Consider the following 26,173-nt stretch of genomic DNA (forward strand, 5'->3'; position numbering starts at 1 on the left):
TTAAAGTTGTATATTCACATTTTTACACTTATTCACTGTTAGACATTCTTAATGTGAATAGTTGATTTAAGATTTCTTTCTCCTAAACTTGATAACTCTCATCATTTGATCTGAATGCGTGGTTTAACCACCATTTCTTTCTGAATAGAATGGTTAGAAGAGAGGAAGAAGAGGTGGAACGGGGGGAAGGAAACGGTTTAAAATGGAAGGAGGTAGTGTGTAGAGAAGTATGGTGTTTGATGCATGTGGGTGAATTTCTGGAGGTGTGGTCTTGGTGTCTTGTTAATATACATACCCTGTGGGTGTGTATGTATCTATATTCCATCCTTTTTTTTTGCCTTTTGAAATGAGATTGACTAACATCCGCTGCAGCTTTATTCCTCAAAATACAATAAGATAAATCTGTCTTATCGAAGAAGGGTGTTATTATTCAGGGGCCTTTCTCTGATCAGCTCCCTCCACTTCTCCACTTAAATGTACAAGAAGAAGACAAAGGGAAGGTGGCGTCCATCATTATCTCGGCATGAACTACTGGCGGTATTGTCAGCTGGAGCTGCTTGTGTTTACATGCTTGATTGCATGTGTGTGTGTGTGTGTGTGTGTGTTTGGAAATGCATCCTAAGGCCCATATTCATCATCAAGGTAATATAAGGGAAGGTGGGAGATAATCTATTCATTTGACATACATGTTCACCTCGGGTATACAGAAAACTTTCACATTACAGTATGTTTAACCAAGTGAATATTATTATTGTTTTGGTTCACATCAGACACAATGTATTGCTATATGGATGACTTGTTCATTGCTTTGATCAGTCATCAGTTGTATCAACTGTTCACTGAGGCTATTATTATGAACTGTTTTCATCCTAATATAATCAGCTTCTTAGCTGTACTATAGTATCTCTTCCCCCATTTCTTATCTCTTTAACTTACGACCATACTCATCCATTTTGACCTAGCATTATTCATACCATCTCTCACCAACTCTCAACCTTTCTGACATTACTGCAATGATTCTTATCTCCCCACCACTGTCTTGCCAAAACCTCTGTACCAAGGAACCTACATTCCTCCCCCCTCCAGTACTTCTCCTCCACAACACACTAAAGTATTTTCCCCACTTCTCCCCCATCAGGCTGCCTCACGAACGAGTACCAGTGCCGAGATGAGTGTATCGACATCATCAGAAGGTGCGACACCGTCAGCGACTGCACGGGAGGCGAAGACGAGGAGCACTGTGGTAAGTAACTGGAGATCAAGTCCTGCTCGGCTCATACACGAGGGATGGGCATTTATATACCTGTAGTTAGTAGGTGAGAGGGTCGTGTCCACTGTGGTCAAGAGACGAATGGATTGTATTCAGTGTAGTCAGGGAACGAAGTAGTTCGTGTCCTCTGTGTCAAATGATTTGGAGCTCTTGTCTCTTTAGAAAAGGAGAGGTTGTTAGTGTGTACAATGGAATCATTCTTGTCTATAAAGGGGTTTATAATGCCCACCGTGGTTTGCAGAAGAAGTGTCCTGTCCATTGAGGTAAACTAACGATAAGGTCAGGTTCACTTGTGGTCAGTACAATAGCATAACGTATAATTTGTGATACGTCACATTGGTTATCTGGATAGCTTTTAACACGTTTTATAATTTCTCTTTAACCACCCACGTAAGCCAGTATGACTTAACATATCAGTCATATGACGACATTTATTTTTCATTCGTAAGTGCGCTGCTTCTACTGTTTCCTTTTACCTCCCTCTAGCAAATGAGACAATACATGGCCTTCGTCCCATCTGGGTGGAAGCCCCTTGTATAGCACAGGAGTATTCGACGTTGGTCACAGGAGTATTCGACGTTGGTCACAGGAGTATTCGACGTTGGTCACAGGAGTATTCGACGTTGGTCACAGGAGTATTCGACGTTGGTCACAGGGGTATTCGACGTTGGTCACAGGAGTATTCGACGTTGGTCACAGGAGTATTCGACGTTGGTCACAGGAGTATTCGACGTTGGTTGTCATACCGGGGAATGTTTCGTCGGCTTCCATTGAAGGGGATTATGTAAACAATAGTTCCTTTGTTGCTGGTGTTGTCTTGTCCAATTCATTTTGACTTTTAGATATACCAACTTTCCTTTTGGTACTGTAGCAATATTCACAGTCTCCATTTTTTATTCCATTCTTTTTTAAGAAGTATTTATGATCTGTGCCTGACGCGAATTAGGCACCAACAGAACTTCCCCACCGAAAAATATCTAACGGAAACGTTTGAGTGGCTGGGAGACGTAGGATATGAGAGAACAGCACAAGGTAAAGAGGAAGTTGACACTGGGTGAAAAAGAGATGAGATGAGAGATAGGACGAAGAATAACTTGTAAACTTTAAGAGAATGAGAAAGTGTTTTGGAAGGAAGTATGTACAGTGTTAGGAGAACAAAGAGGACAAAAAAGGACCATCAGTGATGGAGGCAGGGAAGCAGCAACAGGCAAAGAGGAGGAGTTATGCTACAATGGTATGCATGTATGGTGAGGATGAGTGTGGAAACGATGTGGCTAGGAGGACATTACGTGTCAGAAGTGGAGGGAACAAGGAAGAGAGGGACACCAAGGAGGACCTGGAAGGATGGAGTGAAAGATGCGTTTAAGGTTGAGGGCCTAAGCACATATGGAAGTTCCAAGTCGTATAGGGGATAGGGGTAATTACAGTCCTGGGTTGGATAGGGGACAGTATGATATCTATGGCCTGAACTAAAGGCAATATGAAGTAATCTGGAAAAGAAAAAACCAACGGGAATGTCTGTAAGGCTTGGTTTTCGATAGGAAGCTCTGATTTCGGTGAATTATACATGATGGATGCGAATTATACATGATGCGTGCGAATGAAACCATTACGAAGATTATTACTGGCGCGACCTACCTTCGAAGGGAAATGGCAAACACACACACGGTATGTGGAACATCTGGGGTAAACCATGGAAAGGTCTGTGGGGGCCTGGATGTGAATACGGAACTGTGCTTTCGGTGCATTACACATGACAGGTAGACTGTGTGTGTGTATATGAGGGGATGAGCCATTTTTTTTTCTGTTTCCTGGCGCTACCTCGCTAACGTGGAAAACGCCGATCAAGTATAAATGAATGATAATTATATATATATATATATATATATATATATATATATATATATATATATATATATATATATATATATATATATATATATATGTCAATGAACAAAGTGCATATGAACGCGCACTTTCATAAAACATACAAACCTTCAACAGCCATATATATATATATATATATATATATATATATATATATATATATATATATATATATATATATATATATATATATATATTCATTTGTTTATAATATACAAGTAATGCGCATGGATTCGTCAGGCGAGGGTCAAGCGGGAGGATCAAGTAAGACATATGATCCCAGGAGAAGGTTCAGGTTATCAAAAGGTCAGATGACCAGAGCCATGTCAGGTGATCACAGACAAGGTGTCGTGTTATCTTCTATCTCACGAAGTGGTGCTAGTCGACAGTTCTTTTGACTATGATAGGATCTAATCCGGAGATGCCTAAACTAATGCTGAGGATTCTATTCAAACTCTTTGATTCTATATCTATATCAACCATTGAATGACAAGATACAATGTACAAGAATTTGGCACTGAGTTCTTACCAAACACGAACACAATACTGATGCTGCTCTGTTTTTAGATACATTTATTTTTCTACTGTACCCCAAGTAAGCTTTAATGCAATCTTTGCATAGTTTCTCATAAATAAAACCATTTGAAATTTCAGACTAGTTTCTTTTTTATTCGCAAGTTTCTCACTGTATCGCTGGTCTTAAAATGTAATGTTGCACCCAAGAACTTTGCCTCCTCGTATAACCTGTGGCTCGCTTCAGCTACCAGGGTTCTATTAGCTCTTATGGACATTTCCCGGGTGTTTGATACACTACATTTCCTCCAGGTTCTCTCCATTCAAACTCGTACCCCAGACTGAGGTGTGAGTTTGAATTGAAGATTGGATCAAGTGAAGACTCTTAGGTTCCTCAAGAGTGAACATGGCAGCGAATGAAATCATGGAAAGTGAGGTGAATCATAGGATGGGTGAGGGGCCGAAGGGCTTGGGAGCATTGATGAATGTGTGGAAAGACAGGTGCCACCACCTGGGAGCGTGAATATGGATGTGTATGAAGGTACAATAGTTCCAATGGTTTTGAATCAATGCGGGACGAGAGCTCTAGATGAGAGTGTGAGGAGGAGGAAGGGTTAGGGTGTGGGTTATGAAATGTTTAAAGACGATATTTTGGTGTGAGGAGGGTCGACATAGTCAGAAATGATAGATTAGGGAAAGAGCAGTGGTATAGAAACTCTTATTATTCCTACTCACACTACGTAAAGTTCTTCATACATTTCATTTCCAACTTGATTCTTCCTTCTCCTCGCTACTGTACCTTCAAACACGCTCATCTTGGCCTCCTAGTAGCTGGCGAATCTTTCGTTTTCCACACATTCCTCAATGCACCGATGACTCCCCCTCTTCCTCCTCCACCTCCTCCTTCTCCTCCTTCACCTCCTCCCCCTCCTTCACCTCCTCCTTCTCCTCCTTCACCTCCTCCCCCTCCTTCACCTCCTCCTCCTCCTCCTACTCCTCCTCCTCCTCCTTCTCATCCACCCTATGATATACCTCATCTCCCATGATCCTTTTCCCTGCCATGTCCACTCCCATGTATCCATATCGTTTCATGTTCTTCCAAGTTTTCTCCACCCCCCCAACTATTCTGTCTCTCTCTCTAAACTTAATAACCTTGTTTCTGTTCACATGTACTCTCAACCTTCCCCCTCTTGTACAATCTAACTCGAACTGTGAAGCCAAATTGTGCAGTGTCTTCCCCGTATCAGGCACCAACGCCCGTGTCATCAGAAATAAAACATATAACCACCTCCCCTCACACGCTCGTCTGGCCTCCCTGACACACACACCTCACATCTACTTCTATTTCCAAGACCGACAACAGAGCTATCCCATGTGTGTAGACCTTCACTAACATCAGTGTTGCAATTCTTTATGTATTTAGCAAGAGAAGACTCAAATGATATTTCTCATGGTAAAGGAGTTACAGTTAATAACTGAATTAGTATTAGTCCATTCAATACAGTGGTCATAATGTTTAACATGATTAAACAAAGCATTTGACTCTTGTCCAATTCTTATACTATATTTATGTTGCTGAAGTCTAACATTAAAAAAAACCCCTCACCAGTCTACGAAACATAAAGCATATTACAAATTTGTACAAGATATTCTGTAAACAGAACCCGCAGAATTTTCTGGTGAGTTCTTTTATTAAGATGTTCTTAATAGTATTGATATTACTGAAGGCAATATTGACATTAAAGGATTCAAGCCACCAGGGAAGCAATGTAAGATTATTACTACAATGGGAGAACTAAAAGGTTCTTGGTGTCAAGGGGAGGTTTGGGTTCAACTATACAATGATTTATTTACTAATTTTAGGGGTTTATCAATGAAAGATCTAGGATGCTTTAACTTGGATGAGAGAGAGAGAGAGAGAGAGAGAGAGAGAGAGAGAGAGAGAGAGAGAGAGAGAGAGAGAGAGAGAGAGAGAGAGAGAGAGCCTAGACCAAGTACCAACCCAGAAGGGAGGACGAAAATGCTAGGTTGGCCGTGGGCCGACTGCCGCACCCAGTTATCGAACTCAGGCGGGCCCATGCATGTATTATAGTAAGCGACGCAGATCACTACATAGCAGAAGCCTGTAAACCACTGTTGTATCTTTATGTCAGTGTGTGTGTGTGTGTGTATGGTCACGACTGTGTGTTACGGGGCAAGAGTTATGCATTTGTGTTGCCCTGTCTGTTAATATTTCATATTTGTACATACGGTAAATACATCTTTACACCAGTGAACGATAGGTCTCAGAAGGATCACTTGGTAACTTGGAGTCTGGAATACATGAAGTAGGAAAATGTCTTTTTCTTCGTCCTTGTGTCATATCATGTCACTCTGAAAGTATAAAGATCGTTTTCGTGCTGTGTGCACCTTATCTCCACTCCTGTACATGTACTGCATGTACACAGCCTGTGCCAGGTGTGTGTGTGTGTGTGTGTGTGTGTGTGTGTTTAGCCATATGGAAGGAGGACAACATCCAAGGCGCCAATACTGCGGATGCTGGAAGGTGTGAACCAGTCCGTTCTTCATGGGTTCGAAGCCTGGGTGAGGAGGTTATTACCTCCCATGTCCTGTGTTCTCATTACTGGAATATTAGCGACGTAATCAGACCCAAAAATGATGGATATATAAGTTGAAAGCTGACACTGCAGCGCCATCTGGAGTTTTGATATCGACCGTGAGCTACATTTTGTGCCACAGTCATTGTTTTATTGGTCTAGTTCATTAGATGATCTTGAGTGTATGAATATACGTTTGTTTGAGCTTGTCGTGTGTATGTCTACGTTCCTTACGTTCCTTTGTGATTGTTTAGTTTGTAGTCTGTTTGTCCATGTATGTATGTGCATGTATGTTTGTGCATGTATGTATGTGATGAACAATGTGCGTGTTTCAGGGAGAGAATGTGTCCGTGTATATACGCTTTTCTTTGTATGTGGGTGTAGGGGATTTTTATACGTGTGTGTGTGTGTGTGTGTGTGTCTGTGTGTGTGTGTGTGTGTGTGTATTTTCATTTCTTTTCTTACACGAGCTTAAATTCCACCCCGGATGCAGCGCCATATCTCAATTGGTAGGGTTGTGTAGGTTAAGTGGCAATATGTCTTCAGTCGATGCTTTTCAAAAACAAACATATCTATATATATATGGAGAGAGATGGGTGGATGGAGTGGATGGAGAGAGATGGGTGGATGGAGTGGATGGAGAGAGATGGGTGGATGGAGTGGATGGAGAGAGATGGGTGATTACTGGTGCATATGCACCTGGGCATGAGAAAAAAGATCGTGAGAGGCAAGAGTTTTGGGAGCAGCTGAGTGAGTGTGTTTGCAGTTTTGATACACGAGACCGGGTTATAGTGATGGGTGATTTGAATGCAAAGGTGAGTAATGTGGAAGTTGAGGGAATAATTGGTGTACATGGGGTGTTCAGTGTTGAAAATGGAAATGGTGAAGAGCTTGTAGATTTGTGTGCTGAAGAAGGACTGGTGATTGGGAATACCTGGTATAAAAAGAACTGGCGATTGGGAATACCTGGTATAAAAAGAGAGATATATACAAGTATACGTATGTAAGCAGGAGAGATGGCTAGAGAGCATTATTGGATTACGTGTTAATTAATAGGTACGTGAAAGAGAGACTTGTAGATGTTAATGTGCTGAAAGGGGCAACTGGAGGGATGTCTGATCATTATCTTGTGGAGGCGAAGGTGAAGATTTGTAGAGGTTTTCAGAATAGAAGAGAGAATGTTGGGGTGAAGAGGGTGGTGAGAGTAGGTGAGCTTGGGAAGGAGACTTGTGTAAGGAAGTACCGGGAGAGATAGAGTGCAGAATGGAAAAAGATGAGAGCAAAGGACATATGACGAGGGGGGAGGAATGGGATGTATTTAGGGAAGCAGTGATGGCTTGCGCAAAAGATGCCTGTGGTATGAGAAAGGTGGGAGGTGAGTAAATTAGAAAGGGTAGTGAGTGGTGGGATGAAAGTAAGATTATTAGTGAAAGGGAAGAGAGAGGCATTTGGTTGAGTTTTGCAGGGAAATAGTGCAAATGACTGGGAGATGTAGCAAAATAAGAGGCACGAGGTCAAGAGAAAGGTGCAAGAGGTGAGAAAGAGGGCAAATGAGAGTTTGGTTGAGAGAGTATCATTAAATTTTAGGATGAATAAGAAGATGCTCTGGAAGGAGGTAAATAAAGTGCGTAAGACAGGACAACAAATGGGAACATCTGTGAAGGGGGCTAATGGGGAGTTGATAACAAGTAATGGTGATGTGAGATGGAGATGGAGTGAGTATTTTGAAGGTTTATCGAATGTGTTAGATGATAGAGTGGCAGATATAGGGTGTTTTGGTTGAGGTGGTGTGCGAAGTGAGAGGGTCAGGGAGAATGATTTTGTAAACAGAGAAGAGGTAGTGAAAGCTTTGCGGAAGATGAAAGCCGGCAAGGCGGCGGATTTGGATGGTATTGCAGTGGAATTTATTAAAGAGGGGGTGACTGTGTTGTTGACTGGTTGGTGAGGATATTCAATGTATGTATGTTTCATGGTGAAGTGCCTGAGGATTGGCGGAATGCATGCGTAGCGCCATTGTACCAAGGCAAAGGGGATAAATATGAACGTTCAAATTACAGAGATATATGTTTGTAGAGTATTCCTGGGAAATTATATGGGAGGGTATTGACTGAGAGGGTGAAGGCATGTACAGAGCATCAGATTCGGGAAGCGCAGTGTGGTTTCAGAAGTGGTAGAGGATGTGTGGGTCAGGTGTTTGCTTTGAAGAATGTATGTGTGAAATACCTAGAAAAACAGATGGATTTGTATTTGTGGGAGGCAAGTTGCTAGAAGCAGTGAAAAGTTTTTATCGATGATGTAAGGCATGTGTACGAGCAGGAAGAGAGGAAAGTGATTGGTTCTCAGTGAATGTCGGTTTGCGGTATGGTTGCGTGATGGCTCCATGATTGTTTAATTTGTTTATGGGTGGGGTGACTAAGGAGATGAATGCAAGAGTTTTGGAGAGAGGGGCAAGTATGCAGTCTGTTGTGGATGAGAGGGCTTGAGAAGTGAGTCAGTTATTGTTCGCTGATGATAAAGCGCTGGTGGCTGATTCGGGTGAGAAACTGCAGAAGCTGGTGACTGAGTTTGATAAAGTGTGTGAAAGAAGGAAGCTGAGAGTAAATGTGAGTAAGAGCAAGGATATTGGGTTCCTTAGGGTTGAGGGACAAGTTAATTGGGAGGTAACTTAGAATGGAGAAAAACTGAGGGAAGTGAAGTGTTTTAGATATCCGGGAGTGAATTTAGCAGTGGATGGAACCATGGAAAGGGAAGAGAGTCACTGTGTGGGGGAGGGGGCGAAGGTTCTGGGAGCGTTGAATAATGTGTGGAAGGCAAGAACGTTACCACGGAGAGCGAAAATGGGTATATTTGAAGGAATATTGGTTCCAACAATGTTATACGGTTGCGAGGTGTGGGCTATAGACAAGGTTGTGCGGAGGAGGGTGGATGCGTTGGAAATGAGATGTTTGAGGACAATATGTGGTGTGAGGTGGTTTGATCGAGTAAGTAATGAAAGGGTGAGAAGATGTGAGGTAATAAAAAGAGTATGGCTGAGAGAGCAGAAGAGGGTGTATTGAAATGGTTTCGTCACTGAGAGAATGAGTGAGGAAAGATTGAAAGAGAGGATATATGTGTCAGAGGTGGAGGGAACGAGAAGTGGGAGACCAAATTGGAGGTGGAATGATGGAGTGAAAACGATTTTGAGCGATCGGGGCCTGAACGTGCAGGAGGGTGAAAGGCATGCAAGAAATAGAGTGAATTGGAACGATGTGGTATACCGGGGTTGACGTGCTGTCAATGAATTGAACCAGGGCATGTGAAGCGCCTGGGGTAAACCATGGAAAGTTCTGTGGGGCCTGGATGTGGAAAGGGAGCTGTGGTTTCGGTGTCTTTTCCCGGCGCTACATCGCGCAAGCGCCGGGGGAAGGGGATGCCATTTCATGTGTGGCGGGGTGTCGACGGGGGTGGATGAGGGCAGCAAGTATGTGTATATATATGTATATGTCTGTGTATGTATATGTATGTATACGTTGATATGTATAGGTATGTATATGTGCGCGTGTGGACGTGTATGTATATACATGTGTATGATGGTGGGTTGGGACATTCTTTCGTCTGTTTCCCTGCGCTACCTCGCTAACGCGGGAGACAGCGACAAATTATAATAAATAAATATACAACTCGTGAAACAAGTTTTATGATTTTGATATATTTACCTATCTAAAGAAATACGTTTATTTTTGTGGAAACGAATATAGTGCGCTAAATGGAAGATTAATTAAAAGAAATAAAGCTTGCAGTTAACTTTACTGTGATCATCAAAAAAAAAAAGAAAAACGATTCAGTTTAACAAAGAAATGTTTACAATGTTTACCATGCCGACCACAAAGTAACTGTCACACGCAACATAACAGACAGGGGAAGAGTAGCACAAAACTCTGCTACATTGTAGCGCTGTGGAGGCTCTCCCGCTGCACTTGGCAGGTGGGGCGCCACAAGAGAGCATATTTATATTCCACTTATGTTAAAGGTCTTGGAGGAGCGGCACCTTGCGTGTGTGTATGTGCGGGCGCCCATGTGGATGATATCAGTCTGCTCTCTATGACTTAACGTTAATAAGATAACGACCGTTTGTAATTCTGCTATTATTTGCATTTGCGCCCGCGCTCACGCACGCACACACACACACACACACACACACACACACACACACACACACACGAACCTTCATGGTTTAATGTTTCGTTACAGACCGTGGGTCATCATTGGCCCTCCCGGGGTCGGTCACACATATGTTCGAATCCTAGGCGCGGCCTTAGGCCCACACCAAACCTAAGTGTTCATCCTTACCTTGGGGTCAGACGATAGATATGCGCCTGGCTTAGGATGGTGGGTTTGTGTGTGTGTGTGTGTGTGTGTATACAAAGTAAAGACATTGAACATAAACAAGGCAGAGGGGCGGGGCAAAATGAGTGTTTCAAACCCTCCCCCTCCCTATAACACACAAATTGGAATCACTTGCAGGAAACACACGAGTATAGGGGGAGCGTGAAGGGGGCCCTTGGAAAACATACTCTTTTGTTATGAAGGTGATGGCACCAAATTGGGCTCGCAGCTGGGGTAGGAATATGTCAGACTTCATATCGAATACTCATAGGTCGTGCCACCTTCAGTAAACCAGAACTTTAGTGAGTGGTATCCAAGAAAAAATATAAGCGGTTGTCATAGGGTATCTAAGGATTACTATAAGTGTTAACGACAGTAAATAAAAGACGATCAATCATCTATCATCAAAGTCATCCGAAATCGTCTCAGAATCAACACTATTCTCGTGTCAGTTATGATCCTATTACTCACTTCAACAGAGGATCAGTTATGAGGCCTTAGCATTACTTGATCCAAGTGATTAGAGACTCGAACTGAATATATAGAACCAGACGAGCTTTGCTAGTCTCGCTTTGTCCTAAGGTAGAGGAGAAAGAATTCTAACCTCCGTGTTACCCGCGTGTCGAAGATGGCGATCAAAGGGAGTGGGAGCTGGGGACGTGCGATTGTAAACCCTCCTTCCATATATTTCAATCTTTGATAGAGGAAACAAAAGAAAAAGTCAAGCGGGAGGTGCTCATCCTCCTCGAAGGCACAGATTGGGATGTCTGAGTGTGAGTGTGTGTGTGTGATTGTAAACAAGATGAGAAGAAAGGAATGAAACCAGGATGTTTTGGCTGTGAGTGAAACAAAGCTCAAGGGTAAAAGGGAAGAGTTGGTTGGAAAAGCCTTCGGGTTGGTGAGAGGACAAGAAGTAAGAAAGGAGTAGCGCTACTCCTGAAGCAGTTGTGAGAGTGTGTGATGATTTTCCACCATCGTGCATTTGAACGTTTCTACAGAGTTTCATAACTCACTCAGTCTTATGCAACTAGAAAGTAAATTCAGAAATGGCTTCGAGGCAACTTACAGGGCGGTTCCTTTGCTCACTAAATTCACGACTATGTTTGCATTATTGTTTGCTCTGAGTGGAATAAGAATTTTGTTTTACTTGGGAATTCTTTGACTTGCTGTTTTGAAGGGGAAGACATACAGATTAAAGTTCAAGATATCGTCATAACTTTCGTACCTTTCACGAGCGTATGATATTCCATATATGCCAACATTATCTTCATACTGTAACATATATGTCAACATTATCTTCATACTGTACCATATATGTCAACATTATCTTCATACTGTACTATATATGACAACATTATCTTTGTACTGTAACATAAATGATAACATTATCTTCATACTGTAACATATATGACAACATTATCTTCATACTGTACCATATATGACAACATTATCTTCATACTGTACCATATATGACAACATTATCTCCATACTGTAACATATATGACAACATTATCTTCATACTGTACCATATATGACAACATTATCTCCATACTGTACCATATATGACAACATTTTCTTTGTACCATATGAAGTTACGACTGCACCATCTACGTACCATAGATTAGTTGTACCATCTTTGTGTCATAACCCATTACTGTGCCGTAAAGAAAACCATCTTCTTCTTCCCTTTACAGAGACGTGGATTTGCCCCACGACCCACAACAAGTGTACCAACGGCTTCTGTGTCCCGTCCTACGCCGTCTGCAACTTTGTCGACGATTGTGGCGACGCCAGCGATGAGCACAACTGCCGTGAGTACCTCCCTCCCTCCCTCTCTCTCTCTCTCTCTCTCTCTCTCTCTCTCTCTCTCTCTCTCTCTCTCTGACATACATTTTCCTATATAGAGTCAGTCATAAGACAGTTTCCCGTCCTTTCCAGCGACGTCGGAGACCATTCTTTCAAGGCGATGGACGAAGCACAAATTTTTTTGAGACAAATTCTTTCGGCTTGTGTCTTGGCCTCTTACCGCTCCCAAAGTCTTACCACAAAACCATGAAAAAATAAGATCCTTTTCGGGACACTGTATCTTATGGGATCAATGTCAGTCTTGCGACATAGGATCCCTTCGCATTCCGTCACTGAACTATAAGGGATGTAATCTGGTGAGAGGCATGAGAAGCGCCAACTTGTGTGTCTGATGATAACGTCTATGGACACATCATGGAACAGGATCAGATTGCATTATGATGCGTTTATTCATGATTCAGAAGCTTTGTCTATACGGAAATCTTCCTCGTGATCAATAAACCCTTTGCATAATTAGGAAGCGTTAAGAATGAAATTACAATTAGCTCTTGGTGAATCGGGCAAACGCATCGTATATGAAAACCTAAATCAATTTATCGTAAAAAAAAAACCAGGGACACTGTACAGAAAGTCGGGGGTTTATTCATTCATTTATTCATTCCGGATGAAGATCTCACAACAGGCGGAATAGATACGTGTTATCTTAAAAGTTATAACATAATAGACGTCTACGAGAGCATTTCAGAACTTTGCATTTGCAAACATTCATCAGCTACAAGGAACTGCGTCATTATCCATGGGAGAATGGTCGTAAACTTTTAACAAGAAACTACGTTTCATTGGTGGAGAAAATTGAATACTAAACTATGACCGTTCAAACTAAGGCCAAGAGCTATGTAGTGAACATTCAGCCAATAAACCACAGCAGAGTGATGAGGGACCTTTGTATAAGTAAACCAAAGGAAGGCGAGGGGGGTAAACCTTCAGTTGTAGACTAAGACAGTGTTGGTGATCGTTGCAGGGGGGTGAACCATCACAGTCAGTCTACGTATAGTTGTAAACCTGTGGCATTACGTCTCACCTTACATATTTTGCCAGACATCCACCAACTCCACCATCAGCTTCTAGAAGTCGGAATACACACACACACACACACACACACACACACACACACACACACACACTCGAACAGCATGTAAGACGCATGACCTCGCCAGGGGAAAATCAAGCAGGTTCAGTCACTTAAGAAATGTGATCACCAGAGAGTTGGGTCTGGCTCGTCAAAGGGTCAAGTGGCCAAAGGTCACATGTCAGGTGAACACAGGTAAGGGTCGGGGTCATGATTTATCTCACAATCTTGTACAAGTTGACGAATATCTTTGATAATGAAAAGGATCTTAAGTTGTGCATGTCTAAATCAATCAATATTGAAGTTGCTGTTGAAAGTCTGTTTCATAAGACTAGATTTTTTGATATCTAAATTAACCGAAAATGACAAGATACAATCTTTCAAGCGTTGTTCCACTCAACAGAGTGGCCCAAGTCACTCATGTGCAAGAACAGAGTACTTGATTCTTGTCCATAATGAATTCAATAGTGATGCTGCTTTATTCTTAATTTCCGATCTTTACCACCTTGTCCCAAGTAAGGTTTAGTGCAGTGCTTGCTTTGTATCCGATAAACACAATCATTGAAGTTTTCAAGCGAGTTTTGTATCAGCTCTTCTTAAGTGCAAGGTTGATATCATGTTCCTCAAGTAGTTTGGGTAAACCTAAGATATTAATGGGATACACTCTGTTCTTGCACATGCGAGCCTGTGGCCACTTCGTTGACTGGAACAACGATCAGAACATTGTACAAAAGCATGGAATAAGACTAAAGAAGGAGATTACAATGAATAACACAAGAATCATTGTTAGGTGCAGTGATCGGAGGAGAATATATAGATATTAGAAGCCATTCACACTAGAGAGAAAGTATCTATCATCAATATCCAGACAGACATGACCACCGCCATACAACTTTTTGATGGACCACCAATAGGGCATAGACGGATGGGCACGACATAGATCCATCACAAGTTACCGAGTCCGCCACTGCTGGGTATCAGGAGCACAGTCTTACTGCGGGGTGTGAGGAACACGGTCCAGTGTCACGAAGGTCTCAGAGAATCAGACGAGCCCAACCTGACCTCAGCTCCACATCCGGACAATAACGTTCTCGCTTGGTCCTTTTTAGTATATTTAGTAATGGACTTTCTTGTGTAATATCGTTCTTTTCTGTTTTCACTCGACTGTAAGTTTCCAGTTTTCCTGTTTCCATATGTTGTATTTAGATTGTACTGTTTTTACTCGACTGTCAGTTTCCTATTTTCCTGTTTCCATTTGTTGTATTTAGATTGTACTACCCTCCAGGAGATGGTTAATTTGTTTAGTGGTTTCCTTACTTTTTGCGTTTTTCTTTTCTTATCCAAGTCTCGTGAGGCAGTACTTTTCTATTCTTTTAGATTCCTAATGATGCCTATCTGAAGGCGAAAGCTTGATTGCATTAAATGATGGACTACGGACAATAATACTGAGAAATTTAGAGAACATAAGAAAGAAGATTATTAACTAAATGCGCTGTCGTATGCGCATTAGAAAAAACCTATATATATATATATATATATATATATATATACATATATATATATATATATATATATATATATATATATATATATATATATATATATATATATATATATAATTAGGTAGTAAATGCTTTGCGGAAGATGAAAGCCGGCAAGGCAGCGGGTTTGGATGGTATTGCAGTGGAATTTATTAAAAAAGGAGGTGACTGTATTGTTGACTTGTTGGTGAGGTTATTTAATGTATGTATGATTCATGGTGAGGTGCCTGAGGATTGGCGGAATGCTTGCATAGTGCCATTATACAAAGGCAAAGGGGATAAAAGTGAGTGCTCAAATTACAGAGGTGTAAGTTTGTTGAGTATTCCTGGGGAATTATATGTGAGGGTATTGATTGAGAGGGTGATTGGGGAAAAGCAGTGTGGTTTCAGAAGTGGTAGAGGATGTGTGGATCAGGTGTTTGCTTTGAAGAATGTATGTGAGAAATACTTAGGAAAGCAAATGGATTTGTATGTAGCTTTTATGGATCTGGAGAAGGCACATGATAGAGTTGATAGAGATGCTCTGTGGAAGGTATTAAGAATATATGGTGTGGGAGGCAAGTTGTTAGAAGCAGTGAAAAGTTTTTATCGAGGATGTAAGGCATGTGTACGTGTAGGAAGAGAGGAAAGTGATTGGTTCTCAGTAAATGTGGGCTTGCGGCAGGGGTGTGTGATGTCTCCATGGTTGTTTAATTTGTTTATGGATGGGGTTGTTAGGGAGATGAATGCAAGAGTTTTGAAAAGAGGGGCAAGTATGCAGTCTGTTGTGGATGAGAGAGCTTGGGAAGTGAGTCAATTGTTGTTAGCTGATAATACAGCGCTGGTGGCTGATTCGGGTGAGAAACTGGAGAAGCTGGTGACTGAGTTTGGTAAAGTGTGTGAAAGAAGAAAGCTGAGAGGAAATGTGAATAAAAGCAAGGTTATTAGGTACAGTAGGGTTTAGTGACAAGTCAATTTGGAGGTAAGTTTGGAGAAAAACTGAGGAAGTGAAGTGTTTTAGATATCTGGGAGTGAATTTGGCAGCGGATGGAACCATGGAAGGGGAAGTGAATCATAGGGTGGGGGAGGGGGCGAAAGTTCTGGGAGCGTTGAAGAATGTGTGGAAGTCGAGAACGTTATCTTGGAAAGTAAAAATGGGTATGTTTGAAAGAATAGTGGTTCCAACAATGATATACTGTTGCGAGGCGTGGGCTATAGATAGAGTTGTGCGGAGGAAGGTGGATGTGCTGGAAATGAGATGTTTGAGGACAATATGTGGTGTGAGGTGGTGTGATCGAGTAAGTAACGAAAGGGTAAGAGAGATGTGTGGTGGTAAAAAGAGTGTGGTTGAGAGAGCAGAAGAAGGTGTTTGAAATGGTTTGGCCACATCGAGAGAATGAGTGAGGAAAGATTGACCAAGAGGATATATGTGTCAGAGGTGGAGGGAAAGAGAAGTGGGAGACCAAATTGGAGGTGGAAAGATGGAGTGAAAAAGACTTAGAGGGATCGGGGCCTGGACATGCAAGAGGGTGAAAGGCAGGCAAGGAATAGAGTGAATTGGAACGATGTGGTATACCGGGGTCGACGTGCTGTCAGTGGATTGAACCATGGCATGTGAAGCGTCTGGGGTAAACCATGGAAAGTTCTGTGGGGACTGGATGTGGAAATGGAGCTGTGGTTTCTGTGCATTATACATGACAACTAGAGACTGAGTGTGAACGAATGTGGCCTTTGTTGACTTTTCCTAGCGCTACCTCGCGCACATGGTGGTGGGGAGGGGGTTGTTATCTCATGTGTGGCGTGATGGCGACGGGAATAGATAAGGGCAGACAGTATGAATTATGTACATGTGCATATATGTATATGTCTGTGTTTGTGTATATATATGTATACGTTGAGATGTGTATGCATGTATATGTGCGTGTGTGGACAAGTATGTATATACATTTGTATGTGGGTATGTTGGGCCATTCTTTCGTCTGTTTCCTTGCGCTACCTCGCTAACGCGGTAGACAGCGGCAAAGCATAATATATATATATATATATATATATATATATATATATATATATATATATATCTTTCCACCTCCAATTTGGTCTCCCTCTTCTCCTCGTTCCCTCCACCTCCGACACATATATCCTCTTGGTCAATCTTTCCTCACTCATCCTCTCCATGTGCCCAAACCACTTCAAAACACCCTCTTCTGCTCTCTCAACCACGCTCTTTTTATTTCCACACATCTCTCTTACCCTTACGTTACTTACTCGATCAAACCACCTCACACCACACATTGTCCTCAAACATCTCATTTCCAGCACATCCATCCTCCTGCGCACAACTCTATCCATAGCCCACGCCTCGCAACCATACAACATTGTTGGAACCACTATTCCTTCAAACATACCCATTATATATATATATATATATATATATATATATATATATATATATATATATATATATACATATATATATATATAATGGGTATGTTTGAAGGAATAGTGGTTCCAACAATGTTGTATGGTTGCGAGGCGTGGGCTATGGATAGAGTTGTGCGCAGGAGGATGGATGTGCTGGAAATGAGATATATATATGAGATATATATATATATATATATATAATGACTCCCGGGACTCACAAGACGGGTTCTGGACTTAAGAGTTGACTCCTGGCAAGTGCAAGGAGTCAAAGCAGGGCTTTCGATTCCTGGACATATGTTGAAGTTCCCTCTTGTGGAGCCATCAACCAAGAGGCTTTGCATAATGTCATGATATCATAGAGTGTCTACCAATTTCCTTCCTTAGTCCTCCAATAGATTCCAGTGTATGTCAAGACGTCTCTCAAATACGCTGACTGTCTTGCAGATCCTAAATTTCGGTTTGGTATACCTTTGAGATCACAGTAAGTCTTTAGCTTTTTTGTTTTTCTTAACCTAGCAGCTCACTTGGCTGGTTTCCCCTCACACTCAGAAGAATTTCGATTTTCGAGCAATTTGTTTTTTCTTTCACAAAGCCTGGGTACCACATGAACCTTCGCCCAAGTATTCTTTCGTGTAATGATCCTGTGCTGTGCATCTAGCAGGTTACTAAAATCCGACCAAACATCTCAGGTCCCCAGCAGACTTGTATTTCAATTGATATTCCTTCAGGTCTCTTCCCTGCAGTGCCTTCACTACCACCAGCTGGCTCGCAGGTTCTCCCACATACCCTCAGGTCCTCAGTAAACCCTCCATTACCCACATCTGCCTCACGTACCCCAGGTTCTCCCACATACCCTCAAGTCCTCAGTAAACCCTAAATTACCCACATCTGCCTCACGTACCCCAGGTTCTCCCACATACCCTCAGGTCCTCAGTAAACCTTCCATTACCCACATCTGCTTCACGTACCCCCTTCATATCCTTAATCCTACCTGGACATCACAAGATCTCTCATCACACACCCTCCAACGTCCTTCTTTACGGGCGAGACCTCATATTAACACCCGTCGAGCTTCCTGTAGCTGACAGTTTATTGTCTCCTCAATGGCGTCGGAGTCGTCCTCCCTTGTCTGGAACATCGTAAAGCAGGCAAGAATTTTCTGATACTCCGCAGTGACTCAACCTTCCATTCTCAGTTATGTGACAAGTCTCTAAGAATATATTGCCAACGTTATGGCAGGTTCCTCTCTTGCAAGAAGAGACACAGCGAGTGAAAAGTCACTTTTGTCAGGGGGTTGTATCATTGTGAGTCCCGTCAAAGAACTTCTCACTACGAAGGATTCTGCTGTATCCTGCTACCTTAAGTAGCGCAGCTATAAGCTGCAAGAGTCTTTAGAAAGAAGTCCTTGGTGACATCAGGATTCTTTTATTGAAACTGGTCGTGGGTTGATCATAGGTGTTACCGGGCTCCGCCCTCAAGAAGTGACACCTGGAGTCTGTATCACGAGGAGTGAAGAGGGACCTGAAGCTTGAATGGACCTCTTTATGGAATATCGTTTCGGTAGAACACTTCACAATGCCAAATGAAGACGTCAGACGACAACTGGGAGGGGAGAGACCCGGATATTAAACGAAAGGGCTAATTAGGGTTGTTATATCATATCAAACTAACATCTTGTCAATAACGACGCATTCAAAGCATATCCAGAGAGAGGCTAACGTAAGTAACCGGAGCTGAAAGTTTAACAACGACACACAATTGGGTTATGTAAAAAGTTATGTAAAAAGTGTGTAGTCAAGAATTTGTAACTAATGGGCAACATCTATGCTGCTTTAAATATCTTTATATCTGGACAGATACTACTTTTTGTGCCAATGAACTGACCAAGTGTTAGGAACCTTTAGGAGAGAGAGAGAGAGAGAGAGAGAGAGAGAGAGAGAGAGAGAGAGAGAGAGAGAGAGAGAGAGAGAGAGAGAGAGAGTTGAAGACCCCTAAATAAATGTGACACGAGCCAGCCAAACAGGAATCCAATAGCCAGAATGGGGAAAATACAGACCACTATATCAAGACAGGATAAGAGAGCTTGTATCAGTTACATATACACAACCACTATGCGAGAATGTCCTATGTTTGAGTCTCAGGCGAAAAGGAAAGGCATCAAGATCAAACAGCAGTACCTAGATCTGTGAGGAGGATGCTAGAAAATGAGAGTCTTACAAAGGATGGGAATAAAATAAATGAGAAATTAAGTTGAAGATGAATGATCTGAAACCATCATGAGCCTAGTTTACACACTGGGAGGTTATGGTACTGAGGGATCAAAGCAAAGAGACTGAAAAGCGTCGAGAGATGGGGAAGGAATTTTGGATATCAAAACCCAATAGTCAAAGATTATGAGTACAAAAGGAAATCGGATGAAGAAAATTTAAAAAAAAGGAAAGTGTGTAACTAGTTGGAAAGGAGAGACGAATGAAAAGGCAACAGGGGTGAAAAGGGTCTTTCCTGGGTGACCGACAGACTATCATCAACAAAGAGAGCAGGCAGAAGCTCCTGATGACTTCGGGCAGGGAGATAATTGAACGAGCAGTTTTTGCTGCTGTTCGAGAGAATGATGGCTATTGCAGTGGAACACAAACCTTGGGGACAGTGAAACAAAAGGGGCACAGGAGATCAGTAGCAGCTATAGAGGGATACATAAACGCTACCATATTTAAAAGTGGTCCAGTATTTCAAAAATTAAAGGACGTACTAAATATAGAGAATTGATGGTTATTGGTGAAAAAAAATGAAAAGAAGAATGATGTCATGCGTAAAGAACCTTTTGAATTTCTACGAGAGAAAGGTTAGTATTGGACGAAAGAAAAGGCTAGATGGATTGTTTGTATCTGGACTGCCAGAAAGCATTTGACACTATCCTGAATAGGAAGGAAACTGTATAAGTAGCTGATTCTCTTGATAGGAAAAACGGGATGACGCCTTCGATGGACAGATTATCATCTTTGTGGATGGAAGGAAAAAAAAAGATACATGTAATGGTTGCCTTTTATAAAGGGGTTTATGATCACCAGCGGAGTGCCGCAAGGTTCTGTTCTGGAACCATTTCCCTTCTTATGTTAATGACTAGCCAGAAGGTATGAATTCCTATCTGAAGATGTTTGCAGATGATGTAAAGGTCATGAAGAATATGAAAACATGGAAGGTCGCATGAAGATAAATGAGGACATTGGCAGATTCCAAAATCCTTTTGATACATGGTTCATAAATGTCAGTCCGAGTAAACGTGAAATAACGAGGATTGTTCAAGTATAAGAAAACTTTGATATGTAGATCATCTAGCAGGGAAAACCCCCACAAAAACTGCAGGACTTTGTGCGTAAGAAAGATCTGGGAGTAGACCTGGTCCTTCCCTGTCCCTAGAGAACCATCTTAAAAGAATAGTTAGGGACATCAACTGTGTGTCAGTAATCATTAGTTTTGCATTAAACTTTATTGATAAGGAAATATCCATCAATTTCTTCACATCATAAGTAAGGCCAGACAAAGAATATGCTTCGAAATGTTGGTCAACGCGCCTAGAATATTCACAGAGAGCTCATAGAGAAGGTCCAGACGAGAACAACAAAGACGATATCCAAAATAAGAGAGGTGCGTTAAAGGGAAAGGCTACAGTCCTTAGACTTGCCAGTTGTACAAGAGAGAAGAGTGAGAGGTGACCTGATCGCAAACTCTACGTTTGAAAACAGCTTGATAATGGTGACTGAAAATTTCTTCGAAAGATGTTAGAAAATACCAACCACAAGACATAACATGAAATCTAGAAGGAAATGCGTTAAAAAAAAGATGCGAGTTATTTTTACAGTATGAGAAGCGGATGAAAGGAATAATCTGGACGAGAATGCAGTATACAGTAATCAAAAACGGTTTATGATAATAGAGAATGGTCAAGAGATTGGGCCACATGAGTGTCATATTCTCTCCCAGCACAGTGCAAATAGGTAATCATAAAAGGGTAATCATACACTCATACACACATACACACTTGCCTGAAGGAATGGACTTGTACCTGAATAGGTTTGCAGATGATGCCAAGGTCATGAGGGAGGTTGAGAATGATGACAATTATATGGACCTTATAAGACATAGGGAAAACTCCAAAGTTGTCCTGTATATGACTGATGAAATTCAACCTCGGTTGATGCAAAGTAATGAGAATGGAATACAGTGAAAGTAGGGCCTCGGATCTTATCCGACAGCGAATATAGTGCAAGAATCTGTGGTTGAGAGGATCGTGGCAGTCGATATTGTACTCACCCTCTGGCCCACCTTAAAAGAGCTGTAGAGGACACAAACAGACTGCTAGTACACACACACACACACACACTGTCCTAGCAGGCAAACGCACAACAGAAGAAAGGACTGTACACGCACTAAAATACACACACACACACACACACACAACCATACTCGCCCGCAGACATCTCTAAAACACTTCACTTTCTCCGCTTCCTTTACTTCTTGTCCCGTTCTTATGCTATATTTATGTTGCTTAAGTCTAACAGAAAGATCCTTACCAGTCTGCCCAACATAGAACTTATCACAATTTCTACATGGCACTTTATAGATGCACCCCGGAGAATTTTCTGGTGAGTTCCTGATTAAGATATTCTTTATAGTATTTTTGTTGCTGAAGGCAACATTTTCATTAAAGGATTTAAGCAACATGGGAAGTAAAGTACAATTATTATTAAAAGGGAAAACTAAAAGATTATTGGTGTCAAAGGGAGGTTTGGGCTAAACTCTATAAAATGATTTCTTTGCGAACTTAAGGGATTTTTCAATGAAAGATCTAGGGTACTTTAACTTAGATCCAATAGAATATATCTTCTCAAACTCATCTCAATATACTCTGGACTGCAAATACGTAATGCCCTAAGGAACATAGATTGAAATAATGATGATTTAACTCTGTCAGGCTGAGATGAGTAATAATGGATATATGAGCATACGTTGGTAGGTTTTCTGTATATGCTAAACTTAAACTTATTTCCTTGCCTATGGATTATAGGAATCATTCGGTCCTGTAGCCATACCTTGTGCATATGTTGCTTACTATAATCGTTAATGACACAGCGGGAGTAAAATTCTTTTAAGAACTCCAGGTAAAGTTGCATAAGACACGACTGAACGTTGCCTCACTCTATTTCTCAACACCTCTCAGAGCATTCAATATCTCCGAAATAATCCTAGAGTTTTACAATGGCTCAAAAACTTCAACAGTTATGAGACACTCCGGTTAAACTTTTTAGGACATTTCATGGCCTTCGTCGTCTTTATCTTTCCAGTCAAATTAGCTTCTTGATAGTGACGGAATTCCTCATATGATCACCAGATCGAGCCTGACAGCCAGGGGCAGCCGTCCACCTCACACAGACTCTCGTTTGTAAGAGGCATCGAGGACATCCAACCCCATAGTGGCAGTATTAGCCTCAGGTTGTCCCTGGTCGCTCGTCCTGGAGTTAACTCTAGATTAATCCATAGTTGTACCTGGTAGGCAGCGGCTACCTTAACCTTTCAGTAACCTCGGGTCCTGCCTCGTACCCAGAGGTACTCGCAGACCTCCCCCAGAGCTAGTGTTAACCCCAGATAAACCTTGGATCGTGTCCGACAGCCAGAGGCGACCGTCCTTCCAATACTAGAAAAAAAAGAGAGATTCTCCATTAATGTTCCTACACTATACGAGTTTAACATTCTAAACCTGGGTTTGATGTTATCTTCTCTGAGACGTTGTGGCAAAGTTCACCATTCTGCTTTCATGAGATATTTATCCCGGCTACAAACTCATGAACCAGGCAGTTCCGAGAAAGCTAGATCCATCTTCACAACATTCCATTCACCTGGTTAGAATCCAACAAGTATTCTAATCTTGCAACAGTTTACCGAATTCCATCCGAGCACCATAAATATTGCCTTTTTAATGGCTGTCCTCTGCTCCTATTGTTTGCTCTGTCGTCAGAGGGTGCGGTAGATTTGCCTCCATAATACATATATCAATATACCCTTCAAGTACTACGATGAAAACAATACAGAATGCAATATTTGCTGTATCTCGAACGCTTACGGAGGAAACACAGAACAGAAGACCATCAAAATGTCGATGTTTATTACACATATTTATGATGATTGACTGAAATCAATTCTTGCGTAATCTTGTTTAACACAAGAGTAGCATTTTTCGAGGAATTTTTTGCCCTTGTAATGTCTGACGAACTTAATATGAATAGAGGGGAAAGAAGATTTGGAATTAAGAAATTTGTTTTTTATTCGATGTATAGCGGATCATTTCGCTGAATATGGCATATGGTAACATGTTGGCTGGGAATATGGTTCCACAGCTGAAACGTACGGTGGGTCACGACATGTTAACGTATGGTAATATATGATGACGTGAAATATGCTGCTACTGTGATACGTAGTGGCAGGTGATGGTGCATTAATTTCTCGCGGAATAACGACACTGACACACTGTGGTATAGATTATTAATGACATGTAAGGACATACGAGGACAGCAACACACAGTGTTCGTCACCTATGGTGGCCAAACTGAAGTCACTCGCTGGCTTGTGGGCACAAGCAAGTGGTAGCATTCTAGTGGCTTCTAGAACATGCTGTCCCCGAGGGAAGGCCAGGTCACTTTCTGCCACAGACAACGTGGACACGTCTAGAGACAAGAGTGAACCATAGAAAAAGCGAAAGGCTGTATCCTCCTAAGACCAGAACTCCGACCTATCGAATTGGACAGGGTGTGGCACTGGGGTCTCATCTCTAAGCTTCCGTCTTTTGGCTTCCCTCCCCTTACTTTGCTCCCGTATATCTAGCGTCCTATCTGGTCGATCTTTCTCCTTGGTTTGTTGATGGATCAGCCCCTCGTTCCTTTCTCCATTAACAGCGGTGTCCCTCAGGATTCTGTCCTGTCCAGTACACTTTTCTCCTTTTTTCTATCAATAATTTTTTTCTTCAGGAAATAACCAAATGAACTCATACGCTAACGACTCAACACTGCATTCCATAGCCTTTAATTTTGTTCCTTTCCTCACTCAATCTGCATCTCGTCTCGACACAACTCCCTCAGTGAACTCAGACTTAGACAGCATATCTCAGTCAAGTCCATAACTTGGTTAAATATTCCATTTAGCGTATGAGCAACACAGTCTCCTCCTATTTTCCACTCCGACCACAAACTCCGTATCTAAGTATGTAACTAACTAAATAATTCGTGACGGTGATGTCAAAGCCCACGTATTCCTTCTGTGTTGTAGAAGGCGACTAAAACGGCTGGGAGCGGGGGGCTGGAAATCCTCCCTCCAGTTTTGTTATCCAAAAGAAGGAACAGAGAAGGGGGCTAAGCAACATGGGAAGTAAAGTAAAATTATCATCAAAATGGAGAACTAAAAGATTCTTGGTAGCAATGAGAGGTTTGGGCTTAACTTTATAAAATGATTTCTTTGCTAACTTTAGGGATTTATCAATGAAAGATCTAAGGTACTTTAACTTAGATCCAATAGAATATATCTTCTCAAACTCATCATCAGTATACTCTGGACTGCAAATACGTAAAGCCCTAAGGAACATAGATTGAAATGATGATAATCTAACTCTGTTATGTTGAGATGAGTAATAATGGATATATGAGCATACTTTGGTAGGTTTTCTGTATACGCTAAACTTAAACTTGTTTCCTTGCCTATGGATCATGCAATCAAAAAATGGTAACAAACCATTATTTTCATTTTCTATAGTAAATTTGACGGAAGGTACCAAATTGTACGAAAGTGCACTTGGGAGCTTATCGTGTTTCATTTTCTCCGTGGACTCATAGGAATATCTTGTATCACAAAATACATTGTCATGGTTGAAGGCTTCATGCTGATCTGATCACAATTACCGGATACTCTCGGAAAAGAAAAAAGATACTCTGTCGGTACTCTATACAGCTAAAAGAGTTTGAAGTATTTGATGTCATAGTCATTTCTGAAAGGGACGTAAGTTTGAAGAGGCAATAAGTTCGACCAGGCCATAAGTTTGAAGAGGCCATGAGTTTGAAGAGACCTCAAGTTTGAATAGGCCATAAGTTTGAACGGGCCTGAGATTCGAAGACTGAACAGGTCACATATTTGTGCAGGGTACAAAGCTCTTTTTTTTTTTTGTGTTTCACTGAAGCTGAATATCACTTCGTGATTTTATGCTCTGTGTTTTTGAATGTGTTGATGACCTTCGCTTCAACGGCATCGGGTGTTAGCTCACTCAAGTGTTATATAACTGCACTCATGAAGAAACTTATACAAATTCTTGTGTCGCACTTTGCCTTTAGCTTCATGATGTTATGTTCCTCTATCCTCTGTATCTGTACCGATGTTCGAGATGTCTCATAGTCATCTCGTGTTTTTGTGGACTTCCGTCAGATTTCAGAGTTAACGCTTTTATTGGTAAAAAAAAAAAAACACATATCTATCTTATGATCTCTGTTTCTGTCTTCATGAAGTACATATATGTGAGACGAAGTTCCTTTTCATTGCTCCTTCAGTCTTTATTTTCTTTTGTATGTCTTTGGTAAAATTTAATGACCAAAACTATGTAGTGTTTTTGGTGAAGTTTAGAGTATTATTT

At 41.5% G+C, this 26,173-nt stretch overlaps 1 protein-coding gene across 2 annotated transcripts in view; it reads left to right on the forward strand.

The window, feature by feature from the left end:
* Positions 1–26,173, forward strand: part of LOC139759014 (G-protein coupled receptor GRL101-like) — a 215,754-nt gene that overhangs the window by 77,953 nt on the left and 111,628 nt on the right. For both annotated transcript variants that reach the window (XM_071680901.1, XM_071680900.1), the window contains exons 4-5: positions 1,139–1,243; positions 12,327–12,443. In XM_071680901.1, the coding sequence (XP_071537002.1) occupies positions 1,139–1,243; positions 12,327–12,443 (222 nt within the window). The remainder of the gene's footprint in view (positions 1–1,138; positions 1,244–12,326; positions 12,444–26,173) is intronic.

Source organism: Panulirus ornatus, chromosome 32 (genome assembly GCF_036320965.1).
Source record: "Panulirus ornatus isolate Po-2019 chromosome 32, ASM3632096v1, whole genome shotgun sequence".
In the NCBI taxonomy this organism is placed as follows: domain Eukaryota; kingdom Metazoa; phylum Arthropoda; class Malacostraca; order Decapoda; family Palinuridae; genus Panulirus; species Panulirus ornatus.